Source organism: Barbus barbus, assembly GCF_936440315.1.
Source record: "Barbus barbus genome assembly, chromosome: 25".
Taxonomy (NCBI): Eukaryota; Metazoa; Chordata; class Actinopteri; order Cypriniformes; family Cyprinidae; genus Barbus; species Barbus barbus.
In genome coordinates, this window is record NC_136753.1 from 9,949,109 (window position 1) to 9,974,585 (window position 25,477).

Consider the following 25,477-nt stretch of genomic DNA (forward strand, 5'->3'; position numbering starts at 1 on the left):
TTGACAGCATTACAGCCGATGAGAGGTGCGCCGGATATACTATTTATACAAAGACTCACAGAGCAGCAATAATGCGTTTTGCCGATTTTGTAATAGACATTTGTTTTGCAATGTAATTTCAGTCGTCTCCCCTGCTTTAAGAACGGAGGTGGAAAGGAACAGAACGGTTTTTTTTTTTTCTTCACCCAGTGCATTATCATAACAAACCTCCCATCAATTATTTAATTGATTCATGATCAATTCTGGTGTGACAGAAAGACTGGCAAATCAAACCACGGACGGATACCTCTTTACTGCTTCAAATCAGATTAAATCTTCATTTATCTCCAGTCAGCGGACTCGCGGCAGAAGCGCATTTCTGAGGGTACCGGTGGGGGAGATAGGGGGAGATAGAGACGCCGGAAATAGCTGAAACAAATCACAGGAGAGTAGACGGTTGGGAGCAAGCAAGAAAAAATGCTACCTTCGCAAGAAGCCTCAAAGCTTTACCATGACAACTATATGCGTAACTCTCGAGCCATCGGTGTCCTGTGGGCCATCTTCACCATCTGCTTCGCCACCATCAACGTGGTAGTCTTCATCCAGCCTTACTGGATCGGGGACAGCGTGAGTACACCACATGCCGGTTACTTCGGGTTGTTCCATTACTGTGTGGGCGACGGTAACTCGAACCGGGAGCTGATTTGCCAGGGAACATTTTCCGACTTCAGTTCCATCCCGTCCGGCGCGTTTAAGGCGGCCTCTTTCTTCGTGCTGCTGTCCATGGTCCTCATTTTGAGCTGCATCGGCTGTATGGCGCTCTTCTTCTTCTGCAACACCGCCACCGTCTACAAAACCTGCGCTTGGATGCAGCTGCTTTGCGGTGAGTATTTTTATTTATTTATTTATTTTTTATTCTGAAGGTTTTTGTGGGAAATAGATACATCTAGAATACACCATAATTTACCTTTAGTCACTTTCCAACAAAACACATGTGAACGATTGCTGTAAGAACTGATGTCTGATGCTTTTTTGAATAGAGCTCATTGTGGGTGCGTGTGTTTTCAGGGGGTTCAGTAAAGCTGTTTGTCAGTGATCTTGATGCCTTCATGTTGCCTTGTTAGCGCAGAGGAAAATGTTATTACACATTTATTTGTTTTTGAAATGCCTTTTGTGATGGAATATTACACAATGTACGGTAGGCCATTTCTCACTCTTTTATACGGAACAAAACAGGTAGGGATCAAAATCAATAAAACTCTTTTGTGTTTTCTGTGCACTTAATGAATTTCTTTATATGTTTGATTCCCATATCATTATAAATTCTCATTTGGCAGTGGTCTGTTTTCCTATTAATTAACACTATTAATCTACTATTAGCCTACTGTTTACTATTCCCTGGAATGGGGTAATTTAACTTTCTGGGGGGGGGAGTGTTTGCCTGTGCAAAACAGTTCATCATGATGTAGGTGGTTGCTAGGTATTGCTATGTGGTGTTACAGTATGTGTTATTTTTAAAAGTAAAAGAAGAAGAAATAACTGTGATGTCCTGATGGAGAAAATCTTGAATGGATGCAAAAACAACTGGGTGAACCTATCCTGCTGGAAGGCACATACATAAATATGTCAAATATTTTTTAGTTACATAATGTTTAATGCTAGTCAAGTATTATTAACATAATGTTTAATGCTAGTCAAGTATTAATTAACAAATTATTTAAATGATTTAGCCTACTGATTTTGATCATTTACTTTTGATTGATTAAATTGTACTATTTGGAGTTAGAGTTAATCAGAAATTTAATACACATATTGAAAGTCCACATTTTGATATCTTTAATTCATATTAATGAATTAATAATTATTTAGGTTTAGCAGGAGTGACATTTGATTTTGAATTTCAGTGACTAAAAGCCTTAATGATTACAGCATAGGCTACTACAATTTTACCAACGTTAGCAGTGCTGCATATGAAGTTTACAACAAGGTTTTTTAGTGGTTATATGGATTATTGTGAACCCAGATGTTGTTGTTGTTGTTTTTTTTTTACTGTAGTGTCTGTTTACTTTTACATGATGAAAAGAATGGGTATGAGTTGCTTTCCATTATGTTTTTCTCCTCGTACACATTTTTTCTCTCTTTTTGGATACCACAATAGAATGCTAATTTTCATGGTGGCTTTGACAGATTATTTGTTACAACAAATACAGCTGTGTAGTACACAGCCATATGTACATTCACACAAAGTTAAACACTTACAGCACATAATCATTTTCCTGTTCCCACATTAGGCTGTAACCTTTTGTATGGCTTCTATACAATCTGTTATCTGTTAAATGCCATGCCTGCAGGGAGCTGTTGTTTATTGTGCCTGCAGTGCTGTGAAAACATCTTTGTCCCCAATTTCTTAGTTTGCACACATATTTATTTGTGGATTTGGTACTGTGTGGTAGTGTAGCTTTGATGGTTAAACTGACACAATTGTTTGATGCAGAATTATCCAGGAACCCTCTAGAACCCTAGAGCAACATCCAAAGATCAGGCCTCTCTTGCCTTGGCAAAGGTCAGTAAACATGACTCCTTCAGAAATACATTAGGTTTAAAATGGGATTCATGGTGGAAACCATTGCTCACCAAGAAAAACACTAAAGCTTGTCTCATGTTGGCTAAGTAACAGCTGGATGATCCTCAAGAATTCTTGAAAAATGTGAATTTTGATCCATTCGATTCTAAATGGACAAAATAATGTCCCACCCTATATTTTCTTAATTTCTCACATAATGACAGAGAAAAAAAGGTTGAATTAATTTCTAAATTTTTAATTGCTTAAATTCAGTGTTACATAAACATGGTTTCTAGCTCCTAATTATTGTGACAGAGACAATCCACATTGGATTGGGACTTTGCTATTAACTGTTTCATAACATGCTTTTTGTATTAACATCAGATGTTACTGAATGCCAGGCAGTGACATATATGTACATTTTTAGATTGTTGTAATACAAAGTTATATTTCGTTTTCTTAAAACCACATAATGTGGTTAGCATCACTGCATCACAAAATGTTTTTGTAGCTCTTACAATTTTAGATTATATTGTGTTTTCAGGAAGGAAATGGTTTATAAATGCTCAAATAAAAAGATAAAACAATCTAGAAAACAATCAAATATATGTCTTATTTCTTTCTTTCTTTCTAATTTTTCTTTGATTGAAACCTTTGGTCATCTCATGTAAAACTTGAGTCTGATGCCAGCTGTCATGATTGCATGTCATTTTGCATAGAAAATAATTAAAAGCACCCCACCTTAATGTGTTCAGAACATAACTTGAATAACTGGGTGGTGAATAATGGCAGCTGGTAGAATATAGCTGCATATGTTTTTAAGTAATAAAAACATTAATAGCTATCGCCAGTCATTTTTCAAATCAGCAGTTAATAGCTATCGCCAGTCATTTTTCAAATCAGCAGTAAATGATGGTTGTCAGGAATTTATGTATTTCTGTTAGAGATAGTATGTTGCTTTCACTGACCGAGTCAGTTTGACCGATTTGCCGTTACTATTAAGGGCAGTTATTGAGTGTTGAGTATTGAGTTATTGAGTTATTGAGTATTGGCAGTTAAAAGAGTTGCTATTTCTCTTTTTGTTTAAGATTTCTTTATTTTCTTCCACTGAACTCTCAGGCTGCCATCTCACACATTCATACTGAGCAGCTGGTCCATGTCCCCCTGTCTTCTGCTGGTTAATTGAATTTTTTTTTTTTTTGGACTTGGGATACAGTAGCCATGATTAACATGCTTAACTATTACAACGGTTTCCATATTTTAGGACACACTCAGTCAAATCACTACAGAAAAAGCAGGCCATATTAATATTTGGGAAACAGCTTACATGAGAACAAGTATGCAAAGGAGTGTGATCAAATAAAGAAAAACTGTGGCCTGGTAACAATGAGCTGCAGCAAATACAGTCGTGGTCAGAGCTGTTGGTACCCTTGGTAAATATGATCAAAAAAGGCTGTGAAAATAAATCTGCATTTTTATCCATTTGATCTTTTATTTTAAAAATGTACAAAAATCTAATATTTCATTGGAGAATAATAATTTAAAATGGGGGGAAATCTCATTATGAAATAATTGTTTTCTCTAATACACATTATACATCTCTAATTATCTAACACATGTAATACACCATTTTGGAGAACACCTGACAAGAGATCAGAGACCATTCCTTCATCCAGAATAACTCCAGACCCCAGATTCCCAGCTCCATGTTGGTGCTTCTTCTCTTGAGTTCACCCCACTCCTTTTCTATTGGGTTCTGGTCAGGGGACTGGAAAGGCCATGGCAGAATATTTGTTTTTTGCTCAGTGACGCATTTTTGTTTTGAATTTGATGCTTGTTTTTGTATCATTGTCCTGTTGTAAGATCCAACCTTGGTCGATTATAAGATTTCTAGCATGGGCAGTTAGTTTTTAATTTTTTATCTGTTGGTATTTAATTGAATCCATGATGCCATGTATTTGAACAAGATGTCCAGGACCTCCAGCAGAAAAATAGGACCACAACATTACAGATACATAAGTATATTTCTTTTTTACTCCTGTGTGGAACCAAACCCATTGTAACGACACGTGAGTCATGGGGATCCATTTGCAAGGCTTTATTAAAAGGAGTGGTCGGAAACAAGCATGGGTCAAACATTGGCAAACAGGCATATATATGGCAAGACAATGAGTAGTCCTAGGGCAAGCGTGGGTCTTAGATCGGTGAACAATATCCAACAGGGGCAAGGCAAAGAGAGATAATCCAGGTACACAGCAATATTCCAAACAAGGTGGAAACAAAGTCCGAACGGCAAGGCAAAGTGTTAATCCAGGAAACACGGGCAGGTATCAAGCACGAGAAAACTAGCAAGGAAAGGCTAACAACTGAGTGGGCTCCATAGAGCAGCTATCGCTAGGATACACGCTAAACAATACTCGGCGATGACAGAGAGGAAGTCCAAGTCTTATAAAGCGTGTGTGATTGTGTGATCAATGAAATCAGCTGTGTGTGTCGTCAGTGCAATGGATGATGGGAACTGTAGTCCAATGGTGAAGTGCAACAGTAGTGTAGTGCAAGAGTCCATGCGGTGAGCAGGTGACCTCTGGTGGTGAGCGAATGGAAGTTCATGGCCAGGATTTGTGACAAGGAGCGGCTTCCAGACGCTCCTATACAATCCAGGAGGGCGATGGAGCGGTCCACGTGGAAGTGGAGTGGCCGGGGACCGAGGCAGAGCCGACAACTAGCAGTAGACCACCACGGCAGAGCAGATGACCACCAGACCTGAGCAGAAGATCACCACGGCAGAGCAGACAAGGCGGAGGACCCTGGCATAGACAGAGATCTGGGGAGAGTAGAGACAGACAACACAGACAGTGCATTCACAGTCTCAGGGACCATGGCAGGGAACACAAAACAATCATCAAGAGGTTCGCTGACTGAGACAGGACAGAATTACAGTTCATAAACAGGATCACAGACTAGGACTGGTAAGGCAGACGATTCAGCTGACACACGTGGGGGAACAGAACAAGCAGCCAGTTAATGAATAGTCTCTATGGCAGTGACAGAGTTAACATGAAAAACATGGGATGCATTTATAGTCTCTTGGCTCAAGACAGGTGGAGTTAAGGGTGCAAAGGTGGGTTTTTGAGCTGTGACAGACAGGGTTGAAAGTTCCGTGTAAGTTTCATTGAGAGTGGTCGGATAGACAAACTGTTCAGCATTGGGTAGTTTGGCAAAGGCTGATTGGCCGTTCACAATTAGATGCAGGAGTAGATTTAAAACAGACAGACAGTTCAACATCAGACTCAAAAGCTACCTTCGTGCAGACGAGAGAGTTCATAATCAGGTGCATTGACAGAGGCTGGAGTAGGCAGTTGTGCGACAGAAGCTAGCTAGACAGACAATTCATACTCAGGTCTATTAATATAAGATGGATTGATGGATGGTACGACAATAGACTGAATGACTAAAACTGGACGGACAGAAAGTTCAGACACATTACTTGAAATGGAACAGACCAATGGCTCAATTTCAGACAGCTTAGAAGAAACAGAACAGACAGATTGTTCCTGAGTGGTTATTTTGTCAGTGACAGGCTTAGCGGGGCAGACATTGAATGGTCTTTTTGTTCCAGGGTTCATGACGGGGATAACAAGGCTTACAGAAACCTAATTTACAGCTTCCATGGCCGTAACAGGCAGGGATGAGGATTCACAAATGGCCCCTATAGGCGCAGCAAAACAGTCAGGAATTTCACAGCCCACATCCTTGGGTGTGACAGACAAGGCTAAGAGTTCAGAGACAGCCTCCTTGGCTGGATCAGGACAGGGCAATAGTCCATGGTTGGCCTCCATGACTGGCTCTGAACAGGATGAGAGTTCATAACCAGCCAACTCGGCCGGTTCAGGGCAGAACAACAGTTCATAGGCCGTGATAGGAGCTAAGGAAGGTTCATTATTGGTTTCCATGGCTGTGACAGGACAGGCTGAGAGCTGATAAATGGATACCACTGACACCTCTGGAGGTTCTGCAGCGTATGTCGCCACATCTAAAGGTTCTACAGTAGTACCATCAGAAATTTCAAATAATGCAGAGACTTCAGGAATGGTGCCTTCGACCATGTCATGACAGGCTGTGAGGGCATTACTGGGTGCCACCACCATGCAAGGAACTGAAGAGAGTACCACCGCTTCAGGAGGATCTGCAGCATCAGCTGCCACCTCTGGAGAAACTGCAGCAGGCACTATCACTTCGGGGAACGCAGCAACTAGTGCCACTACCTCCGGAGGTTCTGCAGCATCAGCTGCTACCTCTGGAGACATCATAGTGGTCGCCGCTGCCTCTGGGAGTTCTGTGGTGGTATATGCAGCCCAAACACACCAAAAAGCGATCCCCATCGTGGGAAGCACTTCAGACAAGGGAATCAGTTCAGTAACAGGAGGGCTAGAGTGAGTTGTTTTGGGGATACCAGCTGCGCATGCAGACACTAGCGGTGCATCCCTCACACTGGAAACCAGACTGGGAAGTCGAAGCACTGACCTTGAATATCTGGGTGTGACGGACAGGATGTCACAAGACTCTGGATGATCAGCTATAACGTGACGTGGTTCTGGGTGGTCAGCAGAGACGTGAAGAGACTCTGGAAGGTCGGAGGAGACGTGACTTGCCTCGTGAAGATTAACCGTGACTGGGCTTGACTCTGGATGACCAGCTGTGACGTGGTGTGACTCTGGATGACCAGCTGTGACGTGGTGTGACTCTGGATGATGAGCTGAGACATGAAGAGACTCTGGAAGACCAGCAGGGACATGACTTGACTCGTGATGATCAGCTGAGATGTGACGAGACCCTGGCAGATCAGCTGTGAGGTGGCTTGATTCATGACGCTCAACGGTGACTTGACTTAGCTCATAACAATCAACGGTGACTTGGCTTGACTCACGAAGATCAACTGCGATTTGGCTTGAACTGCGATCAACTGTGATCTGGTGGCCTGGCTTGACTCACGAAGATCAACTGTGGCTTGGCTTGACTCACGAAGATCAACTGTGACTTGACTTGGCTCTTTAACGTCAGCTGTGACTTGACTGGACTCATGACTGGCAGCAATGACATGACGGGGTGTTGTTGTGGCCGCCATTTTGTGAACGGCTGTTATCACACTAGTGAGTGCAGTGAGTTCCTCTGCGACACCCACAGTGAATGCTGAACCAACAGTCCACAGAACATAATCCAGAAAATGACTCAGTGACGAACGAGGGCCCTTATGAATCACTTTTGATTTTAAAGGCTGGTTAAGGCCATCACAGAAAAAGTCTATTAACATACAGTCTGGTAATTCTGAGCCATTTGCCAGAGCCATTTTGGATCCATTTGCAAGGCTTTATTAAAAGGAGTGGTCGGAAACAAGCATGGGTCAAACATTGGCAAATAGGAATATATACAGGTATGGCAAGACAAAGAGTAGTCCTAGGGCAAGCGTGGGTCTTAGATCGGTGAACAATATCCAACAGGGGCAAGGCAAAGAGAGATAATACACAGCAATAATCCAAACAAGGGGCAAACAAAGTCCGAACGGCAAGGCAAAGGGTTAATCCAGGAAAAACGGGCAGGTATCAAACACATAATCAAAGACTAACAACTGAGTGGGCTTCATAGAGTAGCTATCGCTAGGAAATACACTAAACAATACTCGGCGATGACAGAAAGGAAGTCCAAGGCTTATAAAGCGTGTGTGATTGTGTGATCAGTGAAATCAGCTGTGTATGTCTTCAGTGCAATGGATGATGGGAACTGTAGTCCAATGGTGAAGTGCAACAGTAGTGTAGTGCAAGAGTCCATGCGGTGAGCGGACTCTCCCAAACAACTTATGATGTAGGTGCTGTTTTAAAAAAATGTTGAGGCTTTCCAACCCTAAGACTCAACTATTTTCAGCAATTCTCCAGCTGTGTTCCTTGGAGAGTCCTTGGCCACTCAAACACTTCTCCTTGCCTTGCATTAAGACAATATAGACACATGTCCTCTTCCAGGCAGAATTTGTACTATTTTCTGATGATTGGAAATTCTTAATTATTGCCCTGATGGTGGAAATGGGGATTTTCAATGCTTTAGCTATTTTCTTACAGCCACTTTTTCATTTGTGAAGCTTAACAATCTTTTGCTGCACATCAGAAAAATATATTATTTGGTTTTTCTCATTGTGACGAATGATTAAGGGAATTTGGCCTTTGTATTACCTCATATTTATACTCCTGTGAAATAGAAAAGTCATGGTTGGATAATTTCATGTTCCTAGTCACCCTGGTGTGCTAAAAAACATAATTCATATGAATTTCTAAGGGTACCAATAATTGTGACCATTGTGTATTAGAGAAAATTATTTCAATTAAAGCTTAGATTTTTTATTATATATATATATATATATATATATATATACAGTGCCCTCCAAAAGTATTGGAACAGTAAAGACAAAATTGCTCTGTTGGCTGTGGAGTCAAGACATTTACAAATATGATTAAAAGATGAATATGAGACAAAACTACAGAATGTCACATTTTATTATTGGGTGATTCAACTCATAGATGTTTTACCAGCTAAGAAAATCAGCACTTTTAGAGGTTCATCCCCCTATCTGATGTGAGCATAAGTATTGGAAAAGTTGCCTCACAGGTATTTCTAAGTGATCAGCTGTGCCCTGTTGCATTAATTCTTCAGATATTTTTAAGCAGGGAATGTGTCGTGTCAGTTATATCCATTACTTCTGCATTCTGAATCCTGCAATCGATGATGACACACACAAACCAGGATGAAGATGAGGGAGCTTACTTTGAGAGAAAAGCAAGCAATTTGGATGCTAAAAGAAATCATGGAGAATTCAAGAGTTTGGAAACCACCAGCGACACCAGCAACCAACAACTGCCTAATCGGCTGAGAAAACAACAGTAGTTGATGACAGACAAATCATAAAAGCTGTGAAAATGAACCCTAAAAGACGTGTCTGTAAAATCACCAACAACTTCCAGAAAGCTGGCGTGATGCTCTGACAATCTACTGTCCTGAGTAGACTTTGACACAGAATTGCAGATGCTACACAGCAAGATGCAAACCTCTGACCAGCACCAAAAATAGAAAGGCAAGATTAGTTTGCAAAAAAGCACAAAGGTGAGCCAGAAGTGTTTTGGAACTGTGTTTATGGACCGATGAGACAAAGATGAACCTTTATCTAAGTGATGGGAAAGCAAAAATGTGGAGAAAAAAAGGGAACTACAAATGATCCCAAGCATACAGCCTCATCTGTAAAGCATGGTGGAGGTGTTGTCATGGCATGGGCATGTATGGCTGCCTCTGGAACAGGCCTCTCAACTTTACTGATGACTTAATATATGATGACAATAGCAGAATGAATTTGGAAAGGTACAAAACCATCTTGCTTACCAGAGGTGGGTAGAGTACCCAAAAACTGTACTCAAGTAAAAGTAAAAGTACTTCTAGAAATATTTACTCAAGTAAAAGTAAAAGTAATAGTCTGAATAGTTACTTGAGTAAGAGTAAAAAAGTATCGGATAAAAAAACTACTCAAGTAGTTAGTTACTAGTTACTTTGGATCATATAGGTACTGAATATAGTCTATTTTTATTTAGATATATAGATTACATTTATGTAATGTGTATGTGTATACACACACACACACACACTGTATTTTTTTTTATTTTTTTTTTTTTTTATGTAATTTATTTCAGTGATGCAAATCAGAATTTTCATCAGCCTTTACCCCAGTCTTCAGAGTCACATAATCCTTCAGAAATCATGTTGATTTATTATCAGTGCTGCTCTTTTTAGCTTTCTATTCATCAAAGAATACTGAATAAAATGTCACAGGTTCCAAAAAATATTAAGCAGCAAAACTGTTTCCAACACTGGTAATAAATCGATATATTATAATGATTTCTGAAGGATCATATGACTCCGAAAACTGGAGTAACAGCTGATGAAAATTCTGATTTGCATCACTGAATTAAATTATATTTTAAAGTAAATTAATTATTTATTATCCTATAACCTCTGACACTGAAACCTCTGAAAACGCCTCTCACATGACTGCTCGGAACATAACGAAACAAATGCATATTGACGGATCTTCTGTTCTGCAAAATGTAAACAAATGTAAACAAATGTAGCTTATTTTTTGCAAGCGTAAATATTGTAAAAATATGAATATTAATTGTGTCTGGAACAGGCCGCGCGCCGCTGTGCAGAGCTAACGCGGGTTCCGCGGGTGTTCATTTCATACTCTGTGACAGCTTATTTAATGTATAAATTATACATTGTATTTAATGTAAGGTACATGTACAACAAACTGGTAATGTCATAGTGGTATCGTGGCCTATAGCCTACCTGTGGAACAGTAGACAGCACACGCGGTGTTCATCTAAAAAATATCTTTATATAGCTCTAGCAAACAAGCCTTTGCAGATTTGCTTTCAACTGACTGTAGATCCAAAGCCACGTCTTCATCGCTCTTGATGTTCTTAAACTCTCTGTTATCTGAGTGAGAACCGCTTCAGAGACTCAGCGCGTGCGGCAGGGAACTGAACGAATCATTCAAACTGATTCGCAAACCGATTCACTGGTTTGCCAACTGGTTTGATAAAGCCTTTAAACAGAATCGACTCAAAAGAATGAATCATTCGCGAATGGGCATCGTTCATTGCACAGAGAAAAGTAGACGGCGCGTTTGGAATAAACCGAATGATTTTTAACTTGTATTGCATTAAGATACAGTAACGAGAGGAGAGTCGCCCACAGTAACGAAGTAAAAGTACCGTTTTTTCTCTAAAAATATACTTGAGTAAGAGTAAAAGTACCCATTTTAAAATATACTCTAAAAGTAATAGTTACCCAAAAAATGTACTCAAGTAAATGTAACGAAGTAAATGTAACTCGTTACTACCCACCTCTGTTGCTTACCAATATTCAAGAAAATGCCACCAGATTCATTGGGAAGTGCTTCATATTGCATCAGGACAATGACCCAAAACACCCTGACAGTTCAGTCAAGGAATGTATAAGGGCAAAGAAATGGAAAGTCTTAGATTGCCCAAGTCAATCTCCAGATTTAAATCCAATTGAACATGAATTTCACCAGCTGAAGAGGAGAGTAAGGGCAGAAACTCCCCAAAACAAGCAACAATTGGAATTGGCTGCATTAAAGGCTGGGAGAAGTATTTCAAAGAATGAGACCAAGAGTCTGGTGTTGTCTATGGGTCACAGACTGACTGCTGTGATTGTGCGCAAAGGATCTGCAACTAAATAATAGTTTTTAATCTTTTATATCTGCCTTGTGCTTCACTGAATACGATACCACTATAACTCTGCTGCATTGTGCTTCACTGAAACCTGGCTGAGTGAAAACATCCCGGATAACATGCTTCATTTGCCGGGATATCAGCTGTTCAGATCAGACCGCATCACGGAGCTAACGGGGAAAACGAGAGGTGGTGGACTATGTTTCTACATAAATGAAGGTTGGTGTTCAGATGTAACAACTCTGAAGAAGATGTGTTCTCCTAATTTGGAGGCCTTCTTCATAAACTGTAAGCCGTTCTATTCACCCCGAGAGTTTTCCTCCTTCATTCTCGTGAATGTGTACGTGCCTCCGGACGCGTGCGTGAGCGCCGCGATGCAGCAGCTGGCTGAACAAATATCTGAAACAGAGCAAAGGTACCCGGACTCTTTTTTAATCATTCTTGGAGATTTTAATAAAGCAAATCTCTCCCGCGAACTGCCAAAATACAGACAGCACGTTACATGTCCCACCAGAGACAGTAATATATTGGATCATTGTTACACAATAATTAAAGATGCATATCACTCTGTCCCACGGGCAGCTCTGGGGCTCTCTGATCACTGTTTGGTTCATCTCATACCGACCTATAGGCAAAAACTCAAATCTTCGAAGCCTGTATTAAGAACTGTTAAGAGATGGACTAATGAAGCAGAGCAAGATTTAAAAGCTTGTTTTGACCTCACTGATTGGAGTGTTTTTGAAGCCGCTGCCACCGATCTGGATGAACTCACAGAGACTGTAACATCATATATCAGTTTCTGTGAGGATATATGCATCCCCACCAGGACATTCTTATCATTCAATAATGATAAACCGTGGTTTACTGGGAAACTCAAACAACTTCGTCAGGCCAAAGAGGACGCTTACAGAAGTGGGGATAAAATCTTGTATAACCAGGCCAGGAACAGACTAACAAAGGAGATCAGAGTGGCTAAAAAGAACTACTCTGAGAAGTTGAAAAAAGAACTTTCAGCCAACGATCCGGCGTCGGTATGGACTGGTCTGAGGAACATCACCATGTACAAGACACCACCCCCACAGTCTGTGGAGAATCAACAACTGGCTGACGATCTCAATGTGTTCTACTGCAGATTTGAAAAGGCCAGACTGACACCCAACACCCGCTCTGATCTGCACTTCACACATTCACCTTCCCCCCCTGCAACCCCCCTTACTCCCTCCCCCACCATTCTACCTGCGTTTAAAGTCTGTGTAGAGGATGTGAACCGGGTCTTCAGAAAACAGAAACCTAGGAAAGCTTCAGGACCAGACGGTATTTCACCTGCCTGTCTAAAAGTCTGTGCTGACCAATTGGCCCCCATCTTTACACAAATCTTCAACAGATCTCTGGAGCTGTGTGAAGTTCCCCGCTGCTTCAAACGCTCCACCATCATTCCCGTCCCCAAAAAGCCCAAAATCACTGGACTTAATGACTACAGACCTGTCGCACTCACGTCTGTGGTCATGAAGTCACTTGAGAGACTGGTCCTGGCCTACCTGAAGGACATCACTAGACCCTTGCTGGATCCTCTTCAGTTTGCCTACAGAGCAAACAGGTCTGTGGATGACGCTGTCAATATGGGACTGCATTACATCCTGCAACACCTCGACAAACCTGGGAATTATGCAAGGATCTTATTTGTGGACTTCAGCTCGGCCTTCAATACCATCATACCTGACCTTCTCTCAGACAAACTGAGACAGCTCTCTGTGCCCTCCTCCATCTGTCAGTGGATCACCAGCTTCCTGACAGACAGGCAGCAGCTAGTGAGGCTGGGCAAACTCACATCCAGGACTCTCACCATCAGCACTGGCGCCCCTCAGGGTTGCGTTCTCTCCCCACTGCTCTTCTCGCTCTACACGAATGACTGCACATCAAAGGACCCCTCTGTCAAGCTCCTGAAGTTTGCGGACGACACTACAGTCATAGGCCTCATCAAGGACGGTGACGAGTCTGCTTACAGACAGGAGGTTGAGCAGCTGGCTGTCTGGTGCAGCCTTAACAACCTGGAGCTGAACACGCTCAAAACTGTGGAGATGATAGTGGACTTCAGGAGAAACCCCCCTGCTCTCCCCCCACTCACCATCATGAACAGCACTGTGACTTCAGTAGAGTCATTCAGATTCCTGGGCACCACCATCTCCCAGGACCTGAAGTGGGACAATCACATTGACTCTATTGCGAAAAAGGCCCAGCAGAGGCTGTATTTCCTCCGCCAGCTAAGGAAGTTCAACCTGCCTCAGGAGCTGCTGAAACAGTTCTACTCTGCAATCATCGAGTCTGTCCTATGTTCTTCTATAACTGTTTGGTTTGGTTCAGCTACCAAAACAGACATCAGAAGACTACAACGGACAGTTAGGACTGCTGAGAGGATTATCGGTGCCCCTCTGCCCAGCCTCCAAGAACTTTACACCTCCAGAGTGAGGAAAAGGGCTAAGAAAGTCACTCTGGACCCCTCACACCCAGCTCACTCTCTCTTTGTACTGTTGCCCTCTGGCCGGCGCTACAGATCACTGAGCACCAGAACAGCCAGACACAAGAACAGTTTTTTCCCCCAGGCCGTATCCCACCTGAACAACACATAACACACCCCGGTACTGTACATCTGTAAATAACTCATCAAACCTTCATCTGTACATAGGACACATGCACATTCACAGTTCTGTCTATGGTCATGTCTCTTTTCTGTATATTTTTATTTTTATTACTATTGTTATCCTTAATTATTGTATATTCTCTTCATTAGTGTTCTTTATCACCTTAATTATATGTTGTCTGCACTATGTTTGTACTTTCTGTACTGGAAGCTCATAACACCAAGACAAATTCCTTGTGTGTGCAAACACACTTGGCAATAAAGCTCTTTCTGATTCTGATTCTGATTCTTCTTATGTTCAACTGTCCCAATAGTTATGCTCACATCAATGAGTGGGATGAGCTCTAAAAGTGTTGTTCTTTTTATTTGGTAACACATGTATGTGTTGAAACGGCTAATAATAAAATGTGACATTCTGTAGTTTTGTCTCATATTCATCTTTTAATTATATTTGCAAATGTCTTGACTCCACAGCCACCAGAGCAATTTTGTCTTTACTGTTCCAATACTTATGGAGGGGACTGTATGTGACCACCCTGCTGTGTAGAGTTTGCGTCATAAAAATATTAAATTATTTGTATATATTTTGTTATGTATTTATGTATGTCTGTTTCTATTTACATGTGTATATAATTACTTTAATGTGTTATAATGAGTTTGTACTAGACAGTCCAGCTGCATTTTCCGAATTCCTGGTGGCAGTTGAGAGAGAGTAGAGTTACCATGACAACTGCAGCGCATCCTCTCATTCACTGTCAAGGTTAGTTAAATTTATTAAAATGTAATGTCAAACTACAGTTAATATGCTTTAATGTGCTAATAATAATAATAATGTCACGGTTTGGTTTCTGTCTAGTTTCCCTTTTGCCCATATTTGTTTTTTCCTGTCATTAGTTAATTATCAATCATTCTCATCACCTGTTTTGTGTTAATTATCTCGTTTACTCCTGGTTCCTGTTCCTTTATAAGCACTCAGTTTGATTTGTATCTTTGTCCTGTCTGAACGTTAGTTCATGGAATATTGTATTGATGCACAATCCGTAACAGAAGACAGGACCGAAACCGAATTATGGAGTGGGCTAATTTGCCCCGATCCAGAACAAGGAGTTCAGTGTAGCATCGTCCATCCCTCCCAGACACCACTGGACTCAGCTGGAGGGAAGGGATCCTCCGGTGTCTGGAGAGTGTCCTGCCCCGATCCGGAACCTAAACGCCGACCGCAGCTCGCTCCAGCCAACCGCCGTCCGAGGCGATGATGGTTCCGCCCGCGGCGAAGATGGTTCCGCCGTTCGCGGCCAACCCTACTCCGCCACCTAAGAATGTGGCAAGCCCGCCGTTTGCGGGGACTTCAAGGCCGCTGCCGTTCGCAGCCAACCCAAGCCTGCCGCCATTCGCGGCCAACCCTACTCCGCCACCTGAGAATGTGACAAGCCCGCCAGAGAAATGCAAGTGCTCTCCAGGCCAAAGGCCAAGGCCACAGAGCTCCCTGATCCGCCATGGCCCTCCAAGATCCCTGATCCGCCCATGGCCTCCCGAGTCTCCTGACCCGCCCTGGAGGCTTCCCTTGTCTCCTCCCTGTCCTGGCCTTGCCCCAGCCTCCAGGGCGCCCCCCCCTCCCCGATGTGACTGTTACGGTGCGGGATGCACCTTCCGGGAGGGGGGCGATGTCTGTCACGGTTTGCTTTCTGTCTAGTTTCCCTTTTGCACATATATTTTTCCTGTCATTAGTTAACTATCAATCATTCTCATCACCTGTTTTGTGTTAATTATCTCGAGTGAATGTGAAGCATTGCGAACAATATTGTCAGTTTAATTACAAAAAGTTATCACCTCATTGCTGAGAGATATAATGTAGCGTTTAGCTGTTGTATTTTCAAAATTCACGGGGGCAGGGGTTGAAAACCAGCTCCTGAATGTGCAATTTCTTACCTATATAAAGTTTCCATCTCAATAAAATGCACGCAGGCATTAAAACGCCATTAAAAATCGTTATGAGCAAACGTGTCACCCTCGCACTGGGAGTTCTGTGGAGAATCGGATATGAGTGTTTAGACGTAGGTCGGCTGTCCAGATATCGGATGTGTATCCGATTAAAATCCACATTTGGAAGTGGAAAAATCAGATCTCGCACGGGTTTTTGTGTTTATACGTGTGCAACAAATTCCGATCTGTATCAGATGTGAGCAAAAGATTGGATTTTTTGTGCCAGTGTAAACGCAGCCTTGGTTGGATCTCGTCTGTTATATACGTGTGTCCCCAGCCTCCCTTGTGTTTTATATACCTTTATGTGGATTAATTAAAGACTGTTAACCTTCATCTTCGTGCGTGTTCAGAAACACCGCACACCAGAAACACCTGACCTACCAAAGGTATAAACGGTGTATTTCCCCGTGTTTGTTTTTTGTTTTTGGAAGTTTTTCTTTTATTTTTGTCATGGACGATCCTGCTGTCCTCATCCTCCTGATGGAGTAGGGGGATTTCTCTCTAGAGGACCACACAATGGACTTTGTGGACCTCGTTAATTTAACACACTACCCAGACGACTGCCTCAACACATTCTACTGTGTTGGACTGAACACCGAAACATGAGCTCAGTTGTCCGGGGACGGTCCTCGAGAGAGCCTCGTCATCTTTGTGGAGTGGGTGCTAGTGAGTAACAATTCGTCACTGGCTGCCTTCTATGCTGATGAGGAACTCACTGGCCCCACTCCTGACCCAGAGCCCAGCCATGCTTGACCCCGCTGCACAGAGCACACGCTAGAGCCCGCCACAGACAGAGAGCCAAAGCCCACCGCGACTGACGAGCCATCATTGATTGGAGCGATAGAGCTAAGGATTGCCACAGAGCCAGAGACTCATGGATAATCTAACCAGGTGCGAGAGCCAGCAACGAAGTCCGCTGAGGAGGATGTCACAGTGGAGTGTGAGGGCACGGAGACCACTGCACACTGCCCACTGCACCACCGCTGAAGGTGAGCAAAGGCTGAACTCATTGGAAATTATGGATGTATATGTGGACATGCCAATTCTTCTCCCAACTTTTTTGGAACTCTCTGAATGTCCTTTGATGGCCAAGGAGGCCGTTTATGAACTGTCTGTCTGTCCTGAACTGTCTGTTTGTCCCGTCACGACCACAGAGGTCTTTCCCTGTCCGTGGCACTCCCTGTAATGGGTGTTGCCAATTTGTGTGTGAGGGCCGCACACACCACCATTGCTTCTCCCGTTATTGTTACGTCTGTCCCTGAACTGCCAGTCTGCCCCAAACTGTCTGCCTGTCCTGTGGCGACCACGGAGGTCGTTACCCTGTCCGCCACGCTCCCAGTGTTGGTAGTCGCGATCTGGTGTGTGTGTGGGCAGCACACACCATCCCAGAATCTGCTGTCAATCATGATTTCCCAGCCTCTCTTTCCCGCCTCCTCCTATCATCAGCTCTTCCTTATGTCTGCCTCCGCTGCTTCCTGTCAGGCGTTGTGACTGGAGGATCCCTTGTCTCTGCCTCCAGCCTCTGAGTCCCAGACTTCGCCTCAGCCCATCGACCCATCGGCTCCACCATGGCTCCTAGCTCCCTCATCTCCACCATGGTCCGTCACTCCACCAGCTCCACCGGGCTCACTCTTTCCTCTGGCTCCGCCTTGGTCGGTCATCCCCCTACCTCCACCTCGGGACTCGTCCCTCTGGCTCCATTGGGCTCCTCCCTCCCTCTTGCTCCACCTTGATCCTCTGTCGCTCTGGCTCCACTGCAGTCTTCTAGATCCCTGCCTGTGCCTCGCCTGAGTCATCTGCTCAGCCTTGGCCCTCCGGATCCACCCCGTCACCCTGGCTTGTCGGCTCTCCACCTGCTCCGCCGGCGTCAGCCCTTCCTCCACCATGGCTCTTCCCTCTATCGGCTCCACCATAAGCCACCTTCATGGCTGTGGTCTGGGTCCCACCTGGCTCCTCCTGCTCCTCCTCCCTCCTTTTTGTAGCTTTTAGAAAGTTATCACTTGTGATACTACATGATATAACTTGTATGGCCTGAAAAAATTGTATCTTTGCAACATTACAGATAATAAACAGTGAAATGAACTCAAATTCCCTCAGATTAGTAATGATTTGTAATAACATGCCTTCAAAATGAGTGTTTCCCAATTCTGAGTACCCCAAGCCCTGCACATTTGTATGTCTCACTAATAAAACCCCTCATTCAACATCAACCCAGGGCGTTGTTTTATTCCACTTTATACATACAGTATACTCACAAACTTCCCTAATCAGCCATTCCACTTCATCAAATGGGCGAGGAAAGTTGATATGGATAGACCCTCAAAGCCCTGATTTTTATCAAGGGAAGCGAATCTAGTAATCTTACATAATTTTGTACACCAACCTCGAAGTTAGCATTACCTTGGTTTCCTTGACTGCAAGCCAATAGGATTTTTCCATTGGCTTTTGTATTTTTCCAGGAAGTTTTATGATTCTTACACATTTTGTTAATCAAGAGCTCATCAGGTGAATACAATGTTGATGAATTTTGAAGCCAAAATACAATCAGCAGACGTAAAAGCTAAAATTTATAAATGAACTACACCACATTAGCACAACTTGTACGTCGCCACCGCTTCCAACAAATATTTTAATCTTTATTTCATATCTATGAGTTTACTAAAATTTAATACATTAAAATGTATACATTCACATGCAACAATTAACAGGCAAATACGATTATATGTGAAAATGTGAAAGTTTGTGTCGTTATAACTACTTCTTTTTGTCATGTAGAGTTAAAAGCAATAAAGATAACAAATAAATAATAATTAGACAGCATCCGTGTAATGGGTTAAAATGAGTTTAATCTCACCCACACCTTCTTCACTGTCTACCAGAAAATGCATTCCTTTTTACTTTGTGCCTTTGTCAGTAATTCAGTTAGTTGAGTCCTGAGTTTAATTAAAAGTTGCAATTGCCATCTTAATGATCTCATTATAGTTGCATAAAGTTTGTTTCTTCTTCCCACCTGGTTTCACCAGTTCAGCATGGACTACACTTGTATGTTTATCTGTTTATGTATATTTACTTACCAAAACTTTGGGTCTAGCTTGTTAATTGTGTCCTACTGGATGACTGTTGGTCACTTTCTCTATTCTGGGAAAAACTTTCTGAAGTGACAAATAAATGTTTGTATTCACTTTTGTTTCTCTCTTAAGTAAAGGTTGTTCATGATAAGATATCAGAGCAGGAAATGGGCTAGAATTGTACTATTTAGATTATTTTTAGAGAAAAGGAAAATATTATTGATAAGTTTTATTAAAAATTATTTTAAAAGGTTTTTTTTTTTTTTAATAAATTGTTTCAACAACATGAATCTAGCCCCTTTAATGTTCCTACTATACAAGAGTTTAATCCAGGATGGAAATCAGCTCTTAGGAGGCCATTGTTTATTCGCCTTGATTGTTCATTCAACTTGAGCTTGTTTTTGTAGCCAGAGGTATAAAACTACAGTTTGGCCCTCTGTGAGCCACATCTAAAGGTTCAGTTGTCCCCCTTTTTTGGCGGCCTTGCTGCTTTTCCACGACATATCTACAAATATATCAGAAAAGCATATATCAGAATGTCTCATTAATCAAACACACCTAATTCAACTCGTCAGCTTATTAGTAGAGACTCTAAGACCTGAAATGTCTGTGTCAGATAAAAAATGTGTACTAAGACACCAAGACTCCAAGTGTAAAACTAAAAGTAAGCTAAACTAGAGCTAAAATTCATTAAATCAGCACCAGTTTTGGCCTACAGTGAAGTGATTTCCAAAACCTTGCTATGGACATAGATGCCAACCTTTCTTGCCTGAGGGCTGTGCTTTTATAGGAATATTGAAGGATAACTAAGATCATCTGGAAATAATATAGAAAATTATAGAGTTTCTTGTGGTTAAATTGAACATTTTCAGAAATCTTTTAGATTCTTATATGGTGTTTACCAACAAAGAATAATTGAGATATCTGGACACAGCAGTGCAGTCTCCCTATGATGAAATCATGTTCTATAGTGGAGTTCCCCTCTCTTGAAGTTCTGAGGGGATTCAAATATAAATGTTGTTTTTTCTCTATTGCAATAATCTTCACCACCTTTAAAGGGGACCTATTATGCAAAATCACTTTTTTGTGATTTTTATCACTTTTATAATGTGTTAGAACACAGTTGTGTGGCAGCAGTGTGTGAAAACAAACAGCCTATAATGGTAAAAATCCACCAACTCATTTTATCATAATCTAAAAAAATTATAAACAGTCTCTCAGAACGAGCTGTTTCAGATTATCCGTCTTTTCACGTCACCGAGGGGAAAAAGTCCCGCCCATTTGTGACGCTGCCCTATACGCATAGACACTAAGCTATGGTCCGCCTCTGCCATTACTGATTACTTGCTGTAGCTGCTGGAGATATACTGTTACGGGAGTGACGAGACGTGAGACGTGCGGATCCATTTGCGAAGCTTTATTAAAAGACGTGGTCATACAGGCAGGGTCGAGAGACAGCAAACAGGTATGGCAGAGGCAAGACAGAGCAATCCGTGGAGCAACCGTGGGTCGATGATCGGCGTACCAAATCCAGACAGGGCAAGGCAGAGAGAATAATCCAAAAACACGAGCAGGGTCAGACACGGCAAGATAAACCAGACAAGACTACTAAGGAAACGCTTTGTATGCAGACTAGGCTAACAATACTCGGCAGTGAGCAAGAGCAAGTCCCAGACTTAAATAATGAGTGATGGTGATTGTGAAATTGTGATCAGGTGTGGGCGAGATAGTGAACAGGTGTGTGTGTCGTCAGTGCAATGGATTGTGGGAAATGGAGTCCAGTGTGTTGTGAGTGAAGTCAATGTGGTGAACGGGTGACCTCTAGTGGTGGTTGACCGGGAGAGCATGGACCAGATTTGTGACATATACAATGTCAGCGCCAAAGAGGCTTTTCAGGTGTTGTGTTTTGGGATGCACTAATGAACATAAGAGTCTCCATAATCTCTCCTCATCTGAGCCGCTGAGGACACTGTGGTTAAGTTTCATTGTCTAAGGAAATGTCCCAGAACTAAATCAGTAAAGTCTCCAAAGCGTCTAGGGATCAATACCAACACTTTGTGCGCGAACGTCAGCTCCAGACAAAGTAAGTGTCAAGAGTTTGTTTTCCAAATGAAATTGTTTCCCTTCTGAAAGAGCTTCTTGGAACTCTGTAAGGCTAATGTAGCTAAAGCTACCATTGTCTCTGCTTTTTTTCACTGGTGCTGTCTTCATGAATGATCGTGAATAGGAATGTGGTGGTTAAAAGTTGCATATGAAAGCAATGTGAGTCGATCGCTTGAGTTTGTTGAGCTCACGAGTGGGACTTATAAAGTTTGTGATAGCATGCCATGCACCATGAGACCAGCTATGTTGTTATTTTTATCCCACTGTGCTCCCGTCTGTGTAATTCATAAGCACGAATTTATTATGCACAGTACAATCAAAAGACTGACTTTGAAACGGAGTACGTTTTCTGTAAAGATAACAGGCTTGTTTAATTGTGGAATGTTTATTTGCAAAGGCTAGCACTGCTAAAACTCCACCCTCTTCTCCGGGACCAACAGCTCATTTGCATTAAAGTAACATACTCAATATCAGAGCATTTTGTGCCCTAAAAGTGGCAATTTTAACAAACTATAAAAAATATCTGTTGGGTATTTTGAGCTAAAACTTCACATACACACACTCGGGGATATCAGAGACTTATTTTACATCTTATAAAAAGGAGCATAATAGGTCCCCTTTAACCCCCTAACAATGGACCTGCCTATCCCGTGTGACGGGAAGAGCAAACGACAGACACAGTGGGTGTGGCATCAGGCCTCGGAGAGGATTTTATTAAACAAATAATAAAATAAAGTGTCCAAGAGTGGTTAAAGTGTCCAAAATAAACAGGGGATCTGGTGTCCTCGTCATGCTGCGGGGTTTGTGAAGGAGGGCAGTGTTCTGAAAGGAAGGGTCCAGGTAAGGGGCGGAGTCCGACGGCCGCACACGCTTCCCTCTCGGGTCTGGGGCACGAGGGGCGGTGGCTTCGTTTAGTGACTTCATCCTCTTTTGGCCCGCGGCGCTTCCAGGGGTTATGCGGCCCGGCATCCTGGCCCGTCAGCCGTCTTGCGGGTGCAGTACTCGTCCGGACCACGGGTCTGGCAGCTTGTGTATTCGGCGGCACTTGATTCCTCAATGCTCCCTTCCTGGACCCACGAGGACACCCGCGTGCATGCACGAGGAAGAGACCGGTCTCTCGAGGAGAGGCACGCTCGGCATTTAAACAGGGGCGGTGATGAGGCTCTATTCAGTTCAGGTGCGTCTCATCACATGCCGCCAGCCCTGGCTGTTTCAGCGCCCCTCCTCTCTCACACACCCACTCCCGTCGGGAGCCTGGTGAAGGGCAGAGAATAAGGGACGGGGTGGTGATGAAAATAAGAGGGAGGCAGCCAACTCGTCACCCCCCCCCCCCAAGCAACATCCCGTCATCAGGCCGCCTCCCACACAGGAGTGCTACCTTCCTCAACCAGGCTCCAGTGGTTGGAGTGGGCGGGGCAGGGATTCCTCTCCGTGCAACTCTCCCTCTCGCACCCCGCTGGAACCGGGACAGAGAAACCAGGTATCAGTCAACAGCCTCAACCAACCACAGGGTAAATGACAATAGAAGAAACGTCACTTACCCCTTTGGTGGCTGGGAGGCCATCTCCGTCGTTCCTCTGTCCCAGAGCGGGTTTCCACAAACTTCTGCGAGCGAGAGGGGATGACGTCATCGGGTGTTTCCCAACTGCACAGTCTAAGCTCCGCCTTGCCCGCATTCTCCACCAGTGTGGCGGGAAGAGCAAACGACAGGTTCAGGTGTGCCTCATCACACGCCGCCAGCCCTGGTTGTTTCAGCACCCCTCCTCTCTCACACACCCACTCCCATCGGGAGCCTGGTGAAGGGCGGCGAATAAGGGACGGTGGTGGTGATTATAATAAGGGGGAGGCAGCCAACTCGTCACACCCACTTACAGATATCTTTGAAGCATAGGTGAGGACTTCCTTGGGCTCTCTTTCCAATGACCATTTGTCCATAGAGAAGGTTCTCTGGGATTCTCTCATTTTTCATTCGGTAGACAAATCCAAGCCAACCAGGTCAATGCTGTCAAACAAGCTTGAACAAGCTTGGAATATCAGCACAGTCCATGACCTCTTTGTTTGTAACTCGGACAGTCCACTTAATGCCAAGAATGCATTGCAAACGGTGCATTTTAAAAATGTTTAGTCTTTTTAGCCCTTTTCTCGAATATAGGGTCCAGGATTTATAGCCATACATCATGGTAATCAAGGTACTTAGAACACAGGTTATATAAACTCTTACCTTGGTGCGAACTGTCTGTATACCATTTTTGCAGACATGCTTTTTCAGCCTGTTGTTTGGTCAACAATGAATTTGTTCTCTTGTTGATCACAGTATCCATGCTGAGGCTGTTTGTTATAATAGAGCCAAGGTACATTAACTATAGAGCTTTCTATCTTATTATTATGGAGTTTCACCAGTGTTGGGGCAAGAATGCAGACCTGTTTGACTCTTAGTAGTGACTCTTGATGTTAAATACCTCCGATGATGAGCCATTAAACTGAATGATTCCCTTCATGCCTGTGTGAAAATAGCCCGTGTCACGAGTCCGGGCTGCAGTTCTTCATTTCGCCACTAGAGGTCACCATCTCCCGTCCTCCCGGACTCCACTCCCCTAACTGCACACACCTGCCGCATATCATTCACCTGACACTCATTATTACACCCTCAGCTGTTCCTCATTGCCACAGACTATATAGTCTCCCCTCTCTCACCACTCTGCCTGGGTGAATTAATTGTTATTTGGTGTATATGTAATGGTATTATTGTAGTGTTTGCTCTGGTCTGGGATACATGCACTGTGTTGCCATCTCGTATCCCATTCCTTTACTGCTTTGTTTTTTACCGTGTTGGCTTTTTGTTTTGAATTAAAAGAGAGCCTTACCTGCATTTGGACCCTGACTTCGTCTTTCCACGGCGCTCCTCTTAGTGTTTCCGTGACAGAATTCACCCAGCAGACATGGGTCCAGCAGGGAGGTTGCTCAACATCCGCCAGGGAGATTGGAGCATTGAGGAGTATGCCAGGGACTTCGTTGGAGGAGCTCGGCGGTCACTCGCTCACAAGGCTTCCGAAGCGGCGGTGCCCACTCACGATCCTCCCGAAGCAGTGGTGCTCACTCACAAGGCTTCCGAAGCGGCGGTGCCCGCTCACGATCCTCCCGAGGCAGTGGTGTTCGCTCGCAGCGCTCCCAAGGCTGCGGTGCTCGCTCACGATCCTCCCATGGCGGCGGTGCCTGCTCACAATCCTCTCGAAGCGGCAGTGTCCGCTCACAGTTCCCCTGAGGCAGCGGTATCCGCTCACAAAGCTCCCGAGACGGGGAAGCCCACTCATGATCCTCCCGAAGTGGCGGTGCTTGCTCACAAGGCTTCCGAAGCGGCGGTGCCCACTCACGATCCTCCCGAAGCAGTGGTGCTCACTCACAAGGCTTCCGAAGCGGCGGTGCCCGCTCACGATCCTCCCAAGGCAGTGGTGTTCGCTCACAACGCTCCCGAGGCTGCGGTGCTTGCTCACGATCCTCCCGAGGCAGCGGTGTTCGCTCACAATGCTCCCAAGGCTGCGGGGCTCGCTCACGATCCTCCCATGGCGGCGGTGCCCCCTCACGATCATCCCGAAGTGGCAGTGTCCGCTCACAGTTCCCCTGAGGCAGCGGTATCCGCTCACAAAGCTCCCGAGACGGGGATGCCCGCTCACCCCGAAGCGGCGGTGCTCGCTCACAAGGCTTCCAAAGCAACGGAGCCCGCTGATGTTCCCTCCGAGGCAGCGGAGCTCACTTCAGGCCTTTTCAAAGCGGCGGAGTCCGCTGATGTTGTCTCCGAGGCAGCGGAGCTCGCTTCAGGCCTTTTCAAAGCGGCGGAGTCCGCTGATGTTGCCTC

At 43.8% G+C, this 25,477-nt stretch overlaps 1 protein-coding gene across 1 annotated transcript in view; it reads left to right on the forward strand.

Annotated features, from left to right (window-relative positions):
* Positions 1-456: 456 nt before the first annotated feature.
* The window catches only part of LOC306845197 (LHFPL tetraspan subfamily member 3 protein-like), a gene marked incomplete at both ends in the record, with an annotated part of 49,187 nt that continues 24,166 nt past the window's right edge, over positions 457-25,477 (forward strand). Inside the window, one exon of the mRNA XM_079377851.1 lies at positions 457-862. Within this exon, the coding sequence (XP_079233977.1) occupies positions 457-862 (406 nt within the window). The remainder of the gene's footprint in view (positions 863-25,477) is intronic.